Source organism: Phaseolus vulgaris, chromosome 9, assembly GCF_051622355.1.
Source record: "Phaseolus vulgaris cultivar YP4 chromosome 9, ASM5162235v1, whole genome shotgun sequence".
Classification (NCBI taxonomy): domain Eukaryota; kingdom Viridiplantae; phylum Streptophyta; class Magnoliopsida; order Fabales; family Fabaceae; genus Phaseolus; species Phaseolus vulgaris.
Window position 1 is genome coordinate 20,835,885 of NC_143506.1, and position 16,403 is coordinate 20,852,287.

At 31.4% G+C, this 16,403-nt stretch overlaps 2 protein-coding genes across 2 annotated transcripts; one reads left to right on the top strand and one right to left on the bottom strand.

The window, feature by feature from the left end:
* Nucleotides 1-818: 818 nt before the first annotated feature.
* On the bottom strand, nucleotides 819-2,321 carry LOC137820936 (ethylene-responsive transcription factor ERF014). Its single transcript, XM_068625282.2, has one exon. It carries the CDS (start codon nucleotides 2,131-2,133, stop codon nucleotides 1,426-1,428), a length of 708 nt encoding a protein of 235 aa, XP_068481383.1. The 5' UTR covers nucleotides 2,134-2,321; the 3' UTR covers nucleotides 819-1,425.
* A 10,906-nt stretch (nucleotides 2,322-13,227) lies between these two features.
* Nucleotides 13,228-15,175, top strand: LOC137820937 (transmembrane emp24 domain-containing protein p24delta5). The gene is made up of 4 exons (XM_068625283.2): nucleotides 13,228-13,573; nucleotides 13,825-14,040; nucleotides 14,462-14,538; nucleotides 14,759-15,175. Exons 1-4 carry the CDS (start codon nucleotides 13,346-13,348, stop codon nucleotides 14,901-14,903), a joined length of 666 nt encoding a protein of 221 aa, XP_068481384.1. The 5' UTR covers nucleotides 13,228-13,345; the 3' UTR covers nucleotides 14,904-15,175.
* Nucleotides 15,176-16,403: the final 1,228 nt, after the last annotated feature.

A 16,403-nucleotide genomic window follows, 5' to 3' on the forward strand; every position in this document is an offset into this window, starting at 1 on the left:
TTATAATGGCGTGTTGAATGACACATTGAGCTCACATGCTGGTGGCCAAAATAAGGACACTCACATGCTGTGTCTCAAAACGCAACATTTGAATTGTCATTTAGTTATATCATTTTCATGTGCAGAAATTAGAGAATAAGCTAAATTAAATAGATGCCTTAGGGACACAATGCTATGTAGGGCCATTAATATGTGCATATAGATTGCAGAACAACAGAGGTGTCAATGGAAAGGGTTCATCCCCTGCCATTCTTCCTGCGTATAAGTAATACCAAAAGCAAAAGCTTTCTTGCATCCTTCAATTATGAGAAAATCATAAGGAAGGCACTTTGTCCTTGTTGAGTTGAGACTAGTTAGATGCAATGTAAAAAGAGCAAGAGAGAATGGCATCCCATGTCTTAGCCCATTTCACTATAGGACAGGTCATGTCTGCTGAATCAGCTCAGCCATATGGTTCGGACACATGATGGGGTTGAAAAGTTGGCCAAAAAGCGTCATACTTTGTCTAGCCTTATCGTTGTGTAAAGAATATGATACTGCTTATAATATTCTGAACACGTTAGACTGCCATGAAGTACAAAATAAAGAGTTGCTTGCATCAACAGTTATGACTACAAATTTTCTTTTTCACTAGATATCATATGCTACTAAAGCAAACAAAGTTGGCCCAATTGAATAACAAAAAATTGTTGAGGAATCATCCTTCAATCAAATCATCTTTGATATTCAATTTTATTTATTTTTTCCTTCACCAACTCAATTATTAAAAGCATTCCCAAATTCTAACCCAAAATTTATCACTATGTACTATACATGAATTGGAAATTAAACGGAACTTATTTCCTTCTATGAGAAGAATAAGGTATAAAATACCAAATTTAAACATCAAAACAAGGGAACAGTCTTTGTTCTCTGGGCACTCAGGAGAGCTGACACTGCTTAGAAAAGACACTTTTTTCCAATGGTTTCAAGTTACCACGCTCTGTACATGGTTTCCTAATCTCACTGAATTAGAAATAAGCATCTTTGATACCTTCCCATGCAACAAAGACCTTGCCAAAGATACTCAATAGCAAAAGTCTTCTCCCATAACAGTGAAAGGAATTGCTTATAACTAAGGTTATTGATGAGTCTATGTTTTTCAATTCTCCCTTTATTCTGTGACACATGGGAAACCATTCATGACACTGACATAACAAGCTTTGCATCAATAACACATAATTTCAAACTCTTAGAAATCCATATATGAGAGACCAAAAACTGTTTTATCTCTATATGAATTTCATCTAATATGAACTATCATGTACCATAGGGTAAACAAATTCTAATTTGGTCACAGTCAGTAACATCTTCAAGTTGTACCACTGAAGACAAACGAATTGAATTTTTGGGAAAGAGAAATATTGGAGATGGCTAGAGTTTTTCTCAGCAGAAGCTCCACAAACGGATGTCGCTTTCTTCGTATAGATCATCGAGCAGAAGGGACGAATCAACATCAAAGAAAGCACAACTTAACATCTGATCAACATACTTGGGGGATTGAAGATCATCTAAAGTGTACCAAGGTTCCATCACATTCATAGCCATTGATTCATTTGCTTGATGACAACTAGTGTAGGCTTCCAAAGACGACATCGGCGAGGCATCATCATCGACTTGATCCGAAGGAGAAGAAGCCATTGAGGGGGATGAGACCAACGATGACGAAGAGGTTGAAGCTGGAGATGCAGAAAGGGGAATGGTGGCATTGTCAATGAAACTATTTGCAGCAGCTGCAGCAACTCTTTGGATTGATTTGGGGGACATGACAGCATCTCCAGGAATATATTGTGAAGAGCTTAAAGGGAAATTAAAATGAGCTGAGGAGCCTTTGAGGCATAGAAGTGCAGCATCATAGGCTCTAGCAGCAGCGTCTGGGGTTGAATAAGAGCCTAACCATATTCTTGTTTTCTGGTTTGGTGCTCTGATCTCTGAAACCCATGATCCCCAGCTCCTCATTCTCACTCCCTTGTATTTCCTCTTCTTGCTATCTGATGCTGATGCTGGTGCTGGTGATGATGCTGATAACGAGGATATAGACCGCATTGCCTTTGATGATGGTTCTGTTTTGATCTTGTGCTCTGACTTAACCATGGTAGATGGCTGCAAGTGTAAAGATCCTTCTTCAGTGAATAGAAAATGTTTGAAGAGTGGTTATTTAGGTAGAAAGTAAGGGTACGTGTCTGTCAAGTTTCTTGCTCTTTTTGTTGAGTAACAGTCTTTCTTTTCTCTCACTCTCTCTACCTTCTTGCTGTTCTGAAAGTGGGGAAAAGAATCAGATCAGAAGTGAATGTGGGAAGAAAAAATCTATTATTTATAGTAGACTGATACAGCCACACACAGAGGCTTGCGTCTCAAGGTAGCAACTAGCATATCCTCGGTAGTCAATATACGACATCGTTGCCAGATTGTCTTTAGTTTATTTGAATTTAATACAGACAACTTAGTTCTTAAAATGACTTTTCTGTCCTTTCTTACTCAAGCTTCTTTCATACGTGAGAGATATATACTCATGCCACTTACCACATGTTATAAGCTTCACATTAAATTACTTCAATACTCAATAAATATCATAACAAACTAACTTGTTCCTTATTTTAAATGTTTGCTAACATTTTTTCTGGACTTTTTTTTTTCAAACTCTCTACAAAAGACAATAACAAATAATTAAAGAAAAAAAAACCTTAGATAGTCACAATTACATCTCTAAACTGAACTAAACTCACTCTAATGCTACATTACGACCGATTTCTAAGTTTTTAATCATGCTGCATTTCATTCCTTTGGGTAGAAGGACCAAATACAAACTCTTCTACTTCACTAATATAACCTATTTAATTACCATCATCGAGCACCAAAAGATACATGTGGCTTGTTAGCACATTTTTGAATTTTTCATAACATATGAATGAGACTAGTTACGAGTGCATTAAAAGCTAATGTTCTTCTGGGAGAGTTTTGATTTAGTCATAGCAGCATGCTACCTTTTGGATGCTGAAGGTCAAAGGAGGATTTATTCTACGGCGGTACAAAACAAAATGTACGACTTTTTGGTTAATAATATTAACTTCTCAGGGTGGTTATAATACAACTCGAGTGACTAAGGACAGCATATAGCATGTGTACAAAATTTTCAAACACCATGACTTATAGTTGAAGTTGAGCGATCCATGGATGCTTTAAACTCGAATCCTATGAACCAATCAGAAACCGGAAAATAAAGAAGAAAAGCTCATCAATCTTTGGTCTGACTTGGGAATAAGTCTTCATCTTTCCCTGATGACGACCCAATTTATTAATCTTAGATTGAGCTCTAACAGTAAGGGCAAATTTGTATCACCCAGTGATATAATAGACCAGACCCTGTGAATTTTTGGTGGATATAAATAAATATATACTTTGACATTGAAAAAAAACTTCACACTATTATATGTTATCTTAAATTGTTACTGTATGAGGAAGGCAATATTGTGATATTATGTGTTATTATATGGTATCTTGTGCTAATATTTTTATAGACATAAATAAATATTGTATAGAGATGGAGAGAGACATTGGATTCTCTCTAGGGTTGAGGGCAGCTTCCAGGTGGTGATGCTTGACAGGGATTTGAACTAAAGCTGGTAAGCACAAAAGGTTGGAAGGTAAAATATATTAACTCACAACACTCGACGCGCAGTTCAACAGTGAAGCCATTTGCATATGCAATCCAACAGCTGTTGCTTCTCTGTACTCAGCTGCAAAACCGCGTCATGGACCCTCCTTTCCTCATCAACTGTGGCTTATGTCTCTTATCCTTTTCTCTCTCTAAACTACGGAAACAATATAATAAATCAAACCCTCTCTCCTCAACGCTATTATAAACCATATGCTTACTTTTGTTGCTATTGCTAACGCCTGCATAACTTGACTTTTGCACTCCTTTTTCCCTCCCACTTTAATTATCATCTATGTACTTTCACTCATTTTTCTAACTTTTATCATATATAGCACTGCAATGTAGTTACTAATTAATCTTATCAAACTTAAAGACCTATCTAATTTAACTGCTCAACATTGCTTAACTCAAAAAACCAAAAATGCTCAATCAATGCATGAAAAATTTTCAGTTTTCTCAGTTCATTAAGGTTTTAAATAGGATCTCCTTTCTCTAAAGTTTTTAGTTTTGATATAAAAATTGATCCAACACATAAACACGTATATTTGTTTCAAACTATTATGATTTTTCCCACACAAAAGCAAACTGCTTTTTTTTACTTTGAGAAAATGCCAGCTCTGTCCACATGCTGGAGGTTATGTGAGGAAAAGAAAACGCTTTTTAGGAACAAATGACTCTTTCTAAATAGGGTCAAAGTTGATTTTCACAGGTTCAAACTTCAAAGGGTTTCCTCTGCTCTTTTAAATATTCTCGGGGAAGAAATACGTTGATAATCGAGCTAAATTAATAAACATTTGAATACTTTTTTAATCTTTTTATTTGAAGTTCGTAAACATGAGCATGAGTTTTGTCAACTTTACAGCAAAGGTTTTGCTATTGCCTGCGCTAGCAATGACCCTCCAATGTGTAAGGAGAGCATATATAGTAAGAAACCCAGATTAGCAAAAGTCCATAAATTGTTTTATAATTTGTTGAAATCACTGTCTCAAAAAAAGTCAAAACTAATTTAGAATGAGCAACCTTTTTAACATGGTTTTAAGTATTAACTGGCCACTTTTGATCCTTCAGGTTCTGGTATGCAACAATCATTAGGTACAATATAATGAGACATGAAATGTGTGTGGCTATGCCTTTATTTTGAATTTAGAGTGAAGAGTTTATGAGAGTAAAACTGATTAATAATAACAATTTAGCAGTCAGAATTGCAGTTCCCAATGATAATGCATGTGTGAAGAGAATAGTGTCGTCAATCCGTACATGTCCTCTCCTTTCCTGCTTCCTTCCTTTGTTACATGGTTGGGACTTGTAGAGAGAACACACAGAATATAGATCAAATTTGACTCTCCATCAACATTTTTTAATTAACAACCCAAGAAAAATAGCTTCACAATCCATTATAATTGGGCGTGGCAGCTAAGAGTACGATCATTGACATGGCATTGATTTCATATTAATGATGCGCACATGTTCTTGCCACGCTCAATTTGATTTCGAATTTTCTCATATATTCTGAGACGAGGAAAGCTCTGGTTGTTGGAAGTTTGAAGGAAACTTCATTTGTAAATGGCTATCCATTGGATTAGCTGGACCTTCTCGAATTGGTTTACTTCCATTGTAGCCTACCAAGTATATGTGTGAACATGAATATCATCATCATCATCATCTTATGTACATTTTACCAATACTTAAATTCCAAAAGTTGGAACGTGGAGTAATCACAGGGATGAAAATAAGACTCTGCAACACTGTTCAGAACTGTTTATTAAAATATGGCTAAAATATTTTTAAAGCTTCTTTAAATAAAATAAGAACACACAAATCTTTTGGTTACATAAACAATTTGCTTGGCTTCGTGAATCAGCTTATTTAAAAATTCTGTTAAGCCTGGCCAATTAGCTTGTTTAATCTATAACAATATACTTTGTTTACACAACTTTTTAACAATTTTATCTCTAAAAAAATAACAATTAATTTAATACATCAGTTTAATAATTTCTTTTCTAATTTTATCCTTGAAAAAAATAAGAATCATTTATGCAAAAATCATTCCTTTACTCAATCTTTTTTTTTTGTTCTAATGTTTCCATCTTATTTACATGTGTTTTTTAGACAGGTCAAAATATTACAACAATATAAATTTATAATAATATTTAAAAAATATGATTAACTTTATGTTAATAAATTTATTAGGCTCGCTGATTATTTTATCTGCAATCTACTTACATTAATAACCGTAGAAGTTAGGCTCAAATCTCGCAAAGCTTGGTCTGTTATGTTTCCGCCTTTATAAGACATTGTCTTATATTTAAAAAATATTACAAGAAGTTTATATAAATTTATAAAAATATAGGATAAATTATCAATTTGATCTTTAAATGCATGACACACTGTATTAATTTTTTTAAAAATAATTTTTTTGTTTTAGTCCCTAAATATTTAACTAATCCAACAATTACTAATTTGTTAAGTTTTATGATATTATTTTATTATGAAAATATAATTTTGAAGAGCAATTTTACCATAAATATCAAGGGTTTTACTTTATCATGAAACAATAATATATAAAATAAGAGATAAAAAAGTAAGTAATTGAATTAAGCGGGTGATTCCACTTGAATGATAGTTTACACAACTAGTGCCTTTTTCACTTGAACAAATTTGAGGCTGATCATATATAATTAATTGGTTTTATTTTAAGTATTCAATACTTTCCATTTAAATTAATAGTAATTAATATTGTTCACAATGACTGCATTTAAAAAGGACAAATTTATCCAGAAGGAGTAATGAATAAATACCCGAAACATAGGAAAATTACAACATTGAAAGGCAAAAAATAGTTCATCTACCGCCACACTTGAAACATATAAATCATAGGGGTTGATGAAATATACTCTATGATGGATTTGAAGCTTGAAAGAAATTACATTAAGCAGCCACACACAATTTTAACTTCAAAGAAGAACAATTTGATGTATTTTTTTTACCTATGCTAAACATATTGGCCTACATATATCTATTCATGCTTGAGCTTCCCATGAAGATTGGGAGATAACAGTAGTGTAGGTGCTGAGGTATTTGAGCAGAAAATGTAATAGATGCATGCATGGGTGTGGCCTTTTTGATAAGGTACTACACCTGTACTCTATCTGTCCTTTGTGGCCCGTACCAGCTATAGGACATCCGTACCCTTGGACAGACCAAGACACCCATGTAAAGGACACTACTACTAAATAATGCAGGCAATATGATTTGTAATTTGTAGGGTCAATTAGATTGCATATCCATCTCTTGCCAGTTGGCACATATACCACTAAATGACCTCACACCCACCCTACGGTCTAGGGCCATGCTTTCTTGCATTTCAGACTCACCGTATGTTTGGAATCTCACTGTAAGATTGATGTTGGACGTACATTCAAAAATAGGAACCTTATACTCACTACACTATATACTAACTAATTCTTTGTACGGACCTAGTAGACTCAATTTTAACCAATTCATTACATTATTAAATCCTAATTCTTCTGTTTGAAAAAAATCTACTTAAAAAGGAGTAAAAGATTAATTATGAACAAGGTATTTCGTATTCTCATTATTGACTCTTAAATGTATGGTCAATATCATATTTCTTAACTATATCTATTACAAAGTGGACTTTAAGTCTAACTCAATCCCATAAAATCGGCTCATAGTGTTGAGGTTTGCACCCACTTATATACAATGAAATGTCTTAATCTTGTCGATGTGGGATCTCCAACACACCCCTCATGCTGAGAGTGACAGCTCGTACGTGGGATAACATATTATGGGTAGTTTGATAACGACCCGATAGCGGGTGACACGATAGACCCAATCAACATTCTCTAGGATAGGCTTTAACATGACTCTGATACCATATTACGAAATAGAACAGAGATTAATAAAAGAGAACAAAAGATGAACAAAAGAGTAAAAGGAAGGTAAAAGATATGAGAATGAATATCTCTCTTTTCTTGTTATTGACATCAAAATAAATGGTCTAAATATATACAAGTATAGTAGAATCATAACACACAAAGACAAAATAAACGTTATACCTCTATAAAGAGAAATAAGACACCCAATTAATATTATGATCCTTCTATAACTCTGGTATCCGTATCCTTTAATACACCGCCACAAGCTGGGGAGCAAATATTGATGAAACTCAGCTTGAAACAAATATTCTTAAAAGATTGAGAACTTAAAGCTTTGGTATAAATACCAGTCAGTTGCTCTGTGGTGGAAATGGGAAGCAAATGGATAAGACCCTTCTTTAATTTTTCGCGGACCACGTGACAATCTATTTCTATATGTTTCGTACGCTCGTGAAACACTGGATTTGCTGTAATGTATCTTGCTGAGTCATTGTCACAGTATAAAAGAGATGGTTACTCAAAAGGAACTTCGAAATCTTGAAGAAGATAAGTTAGCCATTGAATTTCACATGTAACAGTGACCATTGCCCCTGTATTCAGCTTCACAATAAGTGTTTGACTCAACATGTGAGAAAGAGACATAACAAAAGATTTGTAAGAAGGTTATAAATTGCTATAAGATAAAACATAATTCAAAGGATATTTAACTCTTGAAGATGCAGTGAAAACATTAAGATTACAATGATAATCCTTTAAATACTCAGGTGGTCTTTTTATTCTTGTGCTCATTCAGACAGATGGATCTGATTCAGAACTTTGTTCTATATCATGATTTTCATTGAGGTTTTGATCTATATGGGAACAATCTTCTTCTAAAATCTCAATTTCTGACTCACAGTTATTATCACTGTTATTTTCAACATTATCACAAGGTGTATTATCACAAGGTACAAGAATGACTTGTGATGGCTAACTTAAGACAGATTGATCTTCAACAAACAAAATTTGATCATTAATGTCAAAACTGTTAGTTTCATTGCTAGTATCTTGAACCCTTTGGTATGGAAAAACATGTTCATAAAAGACAACATCCCTAGACACAAAAATTTCTCTTGATTGAATATTCAACAAAATATATCCTTTTGTCCCCTTTTGAAAACCAATAAAAACACATTTTGATGCTCTTGGATCAAATTTTCTTCTATTTGTTGACAAAGTGCTAGCATAACATAAAGAACCAAACACCTTTAATCCATTAAAATCTGCATCAGTTTTGAAAAGCATTTCATTGACACATGATGTTTGATGTATTATTCCTTTACTGACAAAAAAAATAGTCACCGATAGTGGGTGACACGATAAACCCAACTAACATTCGTTAGGATAGGCTTTAACATGGTTCTGATACCATATTACAAAGTGAATTTTAAGCCTAACTCAACCCCATAAAACCGGCTCATAGGGTCGAAGTTTGCACCCACTTATATACAATGAAATGTCCTAAGCTCTAGTCGATGTGGGATCTCCAATCCAACCGTGAACATTTTGTACATATATATTGAACATTAAGTTAATTATCACAATGAAGACTATCTCGATAGTTTAAAGGAAAAATCACTTATATATAGGTTGTAGAAAATTTGTATTTGATATCAAATTAATAGAAAGATTAGTTGTGATATTTATATTAATTTAGGTTTATTAACGTTAAATCAAGGTATACATTTATCAGCATTTATTATTCTCAATAACTGAATATTTAGTACTAACTTGAACATCATATGACCTTTTTGCTAGTATCCCTACACTTTGATCAAAGATCGAAAATTAAGATTTATCGAAAGTTGACAATGACAAGACCTAAGTGTACAAGTACGATGAAGATGAAACCTTTCTAACCAATACAAGAAAAAAAATTACTAGATAAAAGTTTAATATTGTTGGGTTTGGATAAATTGTCTTAACCCATGTATTATTGTTTGATATATGTATTGATAATTTATTATTGTTTGATATATGTGTTGATAATTTTTAGGTTTATTTATTTTAATGATTATATGTTTTTTTTTTCTAGGTTCCATGTATAGAAGAGTATATATATAAAAAAAGGTACACTTGATATTGAGAATAAACTCTATATATCTTTCAATTATTGGTATTCTCTTATTATTATGGCAAACCCAATGGATACATTTGAGTCTCTAAAGATCCCTTCCATTTTTAAAACCTTAAGAAAGAGCGTATATGTTTTTTTTTTTATTTACATTCATTTTAATTAAACATCATACTTCTAACTTACATTTAATTTTTAATCCAGATTAGTAAATAAAGAGTGAAATTTTATTCGATTCAAATTAAAACATTTGATTAACTAATTTAATTTTAAATTTGAACTTAAAAATTAATATGCTCTTACTTTTCATTTGGCTAAAAGGATATAAACAAACATTTTTCACTTTCTGAAGTCCAAAAGTTTAAATAAGAGTGACGCTGCGGAGTTATGTTCAAAATGGTATATCATACTAACTTGTTAAAAGCAACCTAAACCCTAAACCTTAGTGCATACTAGTAGTGAAGATCTTAAGTTTGAAATTTAGTTCTTAGAAAAAAAATACCTTATAGCAAAACTCACTCAAACACACCCTTAACATAATTTGTTTATTATGTATAATGTTCCGGCATGGTCCCAACTACCTTTGAAATTCTAAACATTTGCTTACCTACAGACATTAATATATATATATATATATATATATATATATATATCATTAAAGTAAAAAGGAACCGTATTAAATTGTATTAAAATATATTCACAATTTTAATAAAAAATAATAATACTTTATTAATTTTTTAATTTCACTTTTAATTCAAATTAAATGTATAATAAAGATAATTTAAAATCAAGATTAAAAACACTCAACCAGGTGCAATTTATTATTATCACCAGTTAGAATGTGAGTGAGAAATTTGATGAGATGGAATTTGGGCCTAGGAGGGATGGGCAAAAGTGGTTGGAAGGTTTTTTGGATACGAAAAGACGCAAGATCCATGTGGGTGTGGTTTTGACAATATTTCTTTAGAATTATTATTGAATCAAATTAAATGTACTATATTTTTTCCACAGATAAGATAAATAATATATTGTGAAACTTCCTACAAAATAATTGTCGTACATTGTATATAGTCAAATCAACAATCGTATCCTTGTTCATAACTCAGTGCTTCATAGCTGTTTTTATACTATACCAAATAGATTCATTCCTCAACAATTTAATCTAATTAGTCAAGGATAATAAGTCATTTCATTTCATTGTAATAAAAGGAAAGTCATTTCATGTATTTAGATTGATTCCTACAGTATATTTGCATGTGATTTCTTAAAGACAAGTCCTTTCACCATTCATGAATCATTGATATAACTTAGTGATCCTGTGTATAATTTTGATAGTATTCTTAAATAAGTTTTAAGTTTTTTCATAAATTTTGATATTTTTAATTTATTTATTTTATTCGATTGAGTGTTCAAATTTTGTATATTGTTCAATAGTGTTGGTATTACTTTGTTTCGTCATTACTTATTAGGAATGAAATATACTGATGTATTGAACAAGAAGAAAAGATTACGAACACACATTCCATTAGTTAATAATTATTAAATAAAATTTAATGAGATTAGGGAACACCTTACTAAACAAATATAATGATAAAAAAATAATAAATAAATAAATAAAATGAAGTTAAAATACCTTGATTAAACCAATATAAGTATAAAATTAATAATTAAAAATAAAATGAGATCAGAAACCTCACTCAATAAATATTTATAAAATAAATAAATAGATGTACAAAATAAGATTAGGGACAACTCATCAATGAAAATACTAAAATGAGACTTTTCTTTTTCTTTTTCTTTTTCTCATCAATAAAAAATACTAATATAATCATTAGTCACATGCCCCTTTAATACAATTAAATTTCATAACCAGAAAATCCCTCCCAATAATACTTCTCATTTCATTATTAAAATTCATAGTATTCAAAACGAACTATCTGACCATTCAAATCCCAATTCACTAATAACCTAACCACACTTTAACCCAAAATAATGCATCTTAAGGCTTTAACTCTTTAAGGTTTCATTCTCACAATTGTCAATTATTTTTAAAGTCATATAGTAATAAATTAAATTCCTTTACCTTATTTATTTACTTTTAAAGGAATTGACCAAAGACCGCAAAAATTTATTAAAGGAAGAAAATTAGTCACTTGTGCCTCGAATCTTTCCCACAAACTAAACACATTATTACAATCATAGTTTAGTAGATATTAATCACTTAAATATAAGAGGCGATAAACAAAATCCCTACCAACATAGTTTAAAAACAAGGAACATTAAATCTAAAGAAAAAATAAAAACTTGCTAAAAAACAAAATTTTAATAAAAAAAGTTCGTTTTATATCATAGATGTAAAATATTCATTCCTATTGAACTTAATTTTTCTTCTTTAAATTTACATAAAAATATTTACAAATATTATTTCATATTACTGTCAAATATTTATTTATTTATTTTATTACATAGTTATGGAAGCCGCGAAGTTTCCATTAAAACATCCTGTTAGTTTTATTCTTTCTCAAACTAATAATTTATTGTTTAACTCTTAGTTTTTAAAAGTTAAGTTGCTTGAATAATTTCAATTTCTGTTTAATCAAAAATACATTTTTCCGTTCAAAATTAGAAGAAATATCTTCTCTCTCTATTTTTTTACTATTAAATTCTCATTTTGTAAAGATATTCATTTTCATCAAATTAATCATTTTTTTTATATATTTCAAGGAATTGCTGCACTCAAAATTTCCATCCCATTTATTTAAGTAAACTAAATTTATTTGATGACTATATGTGTATGCAATTAGTAAGAATTGAGTTAAACAATTTTAAATATTTAGGAGATTAAGTTAGAGTGAACTTTAACAGAGAATCAAAATCACGAGCTGGTTATGGAAAGATAAAAAAAGCAACTACATGTCAACACTCCTTAAATTTTATTCTGAATGGCATCGTTCTTAAATTGTTCATCCTATACAAATATTCATAGTATATTTATATAACAAAATACAAATATGTATTTTCTGCTAATAAAGCTTTTAATGTCTTATATTATAATCGGGAGCAAGTGTAAGGTGAAAGCAAAAGATATTGTATATAATTGTATTAAATCTGAAAAGGTGTTTGTATACCTGCTGTCTAAAAAGTGTTAATACCCAGTCCTAAAAAACATAAAATAACATTTTAGTAAGACAACATTTAATTTATTATCCCTTAAAAATATGACATTAATTTTACTCAAATTTTGTTTATTTTTAAAAGAAATTAAAACAAAATAATAAATTCATAACCATCCAATAGTATTAGTACTCACCACAAGTGAGTTCAGAGGAGAACGAAGCGCGTGGATTAAGGGTTGTGTTAATGCAACACTTCCCTGACAGAGTATTGACACCACGGTTCTGATTGGCGCATGGCTTGCCACGTAAGCTTCAAAACGCGTCACCCGTAATCCAATACTACGCGCAGTTGACCGCTTGGAATAACATTAATCTCTGCAAGAAAACTTTAAACAATGAACTTTATAAATTATTATTACTGCTATAGATTCAGTTTCTTTACTAAATTACTGTGTCGTGGATAATTGACAAATTTAGATCTGAGTCCCTAAGTTGCAGGGTATCTGTAAACAACTGAGCAATGGCGAAGGACATCAACCTAAGCTCTGGAACCCGAAATCCTCTGCTCTTGTTCTTATGTGTCACCACTCTTATGCTCCTTCGAACCGAGGCTATATGGTTAACCATCCCAAGTAAGGGAACTAAGTGCATGTCCGAGGAAATCCAGGCGCACGTCGTCGTTTTAGCAGATTACTACGTTGTAGCGGATGATGTCAAGGGTCACCAGCCTCAAACCGTTTCTGCCAAGGTTATATACATGCTTATGCTGGTCAAGAGTCCGTTTATTGAATTTTGTTGTCACTGATTTGTTACTATTCACATACCCAGTTTTAGTTCCTTGACAAATTTAGGGCTTGATTAGTAATAGTAGATTTCTTCCTTTATTGAAATTGAATGTTGTGAACTACGGTTTTAATTAACTCATAGTACAATAAGATGCTAGAGTAGTAGTGTTCATATGATCAACTAATTTTAGATTATGACTCTTCTTTTTCCCAGGTGACATCCCCTTATGGAAATAATCTTCACCATAATGAAAATGTTACCCATGGTCAGTTTGCATTTACAACTACCGAGAGTGGGAACTATGTGGCGTGCTTTTGGGTGGATACCAAACATCAAGAAAGTGGAGGAGAGACCACAATCAGCCTTGAATGGAAAACTGGAATCGCTGCCAAAGATTGGGACTCTGTTGCAAGAAAAGAAAAGATAGAGGTGATACATAAATGCAGGTTAAACTATTCAATGTGTCCCTTAACTCCATTTGAAGTTTAAGCTGAACAGGAGCAAATTGTACATTTGAGTCCTACAATTTTTTGTACTGGTTTATCACTCACAGACAAAGCTTTTGTAGCAGTTTTTTATAGTCATTTTTTTTTATGATATTAGCTTTATGGACCAAAACTTAACTTTTAAGTGTGTGTATAAAACTTACATGTTTGTTTCTGAAGGAAAGACTAGAAATAGAAATAACTAAGGAAACTAATTGAATAGTTTAACCTTAATGAATTAAAGGTTTCATTCATTCTCTATCATTGTCTTTGTAATATGTACTATGCATTTTTATTTGTACCAAAGTGTTTAATTTTGATTACATACGTATTCTTTTCGTATTCTTGTTGGACATTGGTTTTAGGGTGTTGAACTTGAGCTAAGGAAACTTGAAGGAGCTGTGGAAGCCATCCGGGACAACCTAATTTATTTGAAGAATAGGTAAATCTCTTCTATTCATACTTGATTTCAGTTGTATTTAGTAGGATGCTATCTTTTTGTATGAGGCCTTATGATAGGTTCTTCGAAATAGCTGCAGTATGTAACAAAGATGGTGATGTGCGACTAACATAACCCGCTATAAAATCATTGCGAAGCATTCTTTATGTTGATTAATACATTTCAAAACTTATTTTTTCTCTTCTCTTGGACATTGATACAGGGAAGAGGAGATGAGGGAGGTTAGTGAAACAACAAATGCTAGAGTGGCTTGGTTCAGTATCTTATCTCTTGGCCTCTGCATCTGTGTTTCGGGGTTGCAGCTGTGGTACCTGAAGCGCTTCTTTCGGAAGAAGAAGCTCATATAGATTTTGCTTTCTTGTGACACTTACCCACAGCAAATTGTTTTCTCAAGTTTTGGAGATGACTCCATCATTGTATAGTTTTTCTTCTTGTGAATCCCTTCATGTGTCATTGGGGTTTGTGGGTTGCCCCTGCAAGGGCTATGCAGAAAATGGAGAGTGTGGTTCTTTCTTTCTTGAAGCTAATCGAATGATGGTAACTGGTTTTGGTAATTGAGCATCTATATATGAATTCCTTCAACATTTTGTCAATTGGAAAAAAACATTCACGGTTAAAAGTATTTGTTGCAAATGATTTCTCCTAAAAGGATAGACTTCAATCTAAGCAAATGTTTTGAGTAGAGCATTTGTTATGAATGAAATGAAACAACAAATGTGTAGAGAGCTGTGGGTGAAATATTTCTTTGTGCCCATGATGTATTAATTGTACTAATTTTTCTTTTTTTAAATATTAATTGTAAGAAGTTCAAGATATTCAAGGTGATTTAATTCAATATTTACACTACTGAAGTGTTGCTTGTACTAGTATATAAGCAATATAGTTACAAGTTAATTTATTAGTTAATTTATTTGTATTTGCTTATTATATTATTACTCGAAGCAGCATACCTAAGGAGAGTTATTTATGCTTATTATTCAAAATAATATTTTTAAGTTGAATTTTACAAACAAGTTAAAGTTGTATTCTAAGAATGAGTTTGTTAGGAGAAAAAAATATGTGAAGTTATATATATAGTAAATTCTTTCGTGAGGTTAAAGTTGCTTAGTAATTCAATTAAATCACATTAAATTTTCGTGCTGCCTTCTTTTGAGTGATAGACTCTTTACATAGTAGATTGAGAGTACCTTTTTCATATACGCAATCAGTAAAACAATTTATTTACATAATAGTGTTAAATAAACTCAGCATAATCTTTTAATAACTTTAATATGATCTAACATGAAAACATTATAGCATTGACTGGGAACGATGGGTTCACATACCAGCAGTCACATTTGGAATTGAAATTGCTGTTTGATGGGTTCTTATAGCAGTCACATTTATAATTGAAATTGCTGTTTAATGAAGAAGAAAAAAAAAGACAAAGTTGTGGTTAAAATCAATTTAAGACTTTACTAGTAATAACTAAGACTTTATTAGTACTAACTTGGTCGTAGACAAGGTAATAAATTTAAAGATTAAACACACGGGAACATAAAATCATGCTGTTTAGTTGGATAAACAGGTTTAAGAAAATATTATCATAAGAGAAAATAAGTTATACAGGAATGGTGTAAATATTTTAAAAATTAGATCTAGTATGATTTCTAACTAGTTAACAGTGAAAAAAATTAAGAAATTAAACTCAACAAATCAAACTGTGTAAAAATAATATAATTAATATAGTTGAGATTTGTTTTTGTTAATTTTTTGAGAGGTATATGTTTCTCGGAGGTTTACTATTTATTTTCTAGTATTATAAAAGTTAATGACAAGTTTTTGGAAATATATTGTTCCTCTATGTG

Excerpts from the sequence above, each read along its gene's own strand:
- LOC137820936 (XM_068625282.2), bottom strand. The coding sequence starts at position 2,133 with ATGGTTAAGTCAGAGCACAAGATCAAAACAGAACCATCATCAAAGGCA.
- LOC137820937 (XM_068625283.2), top strand. The coding sequence starts at position 13,346 with ATGGCGAAGGACATCAACCTAAGCTCTGGAACCCGAAATCCTCTGCTC. Across the intron at positions 13,574-13,824 it reads CTCAAACCGTTTCTGCCAAG|GTGACATCCCCTTATGGAAA; the intron begins GTTATATACATG and ends TCTTTTTCCCAG. Across the intron at positions 14,041-14,461 it reads CAAGAAAAGAAAAGATAGAG|GGTGTTGAACTTGAGCTAAG; the intron begins GTGATACATAAA and ends CATTGGTTTTAG.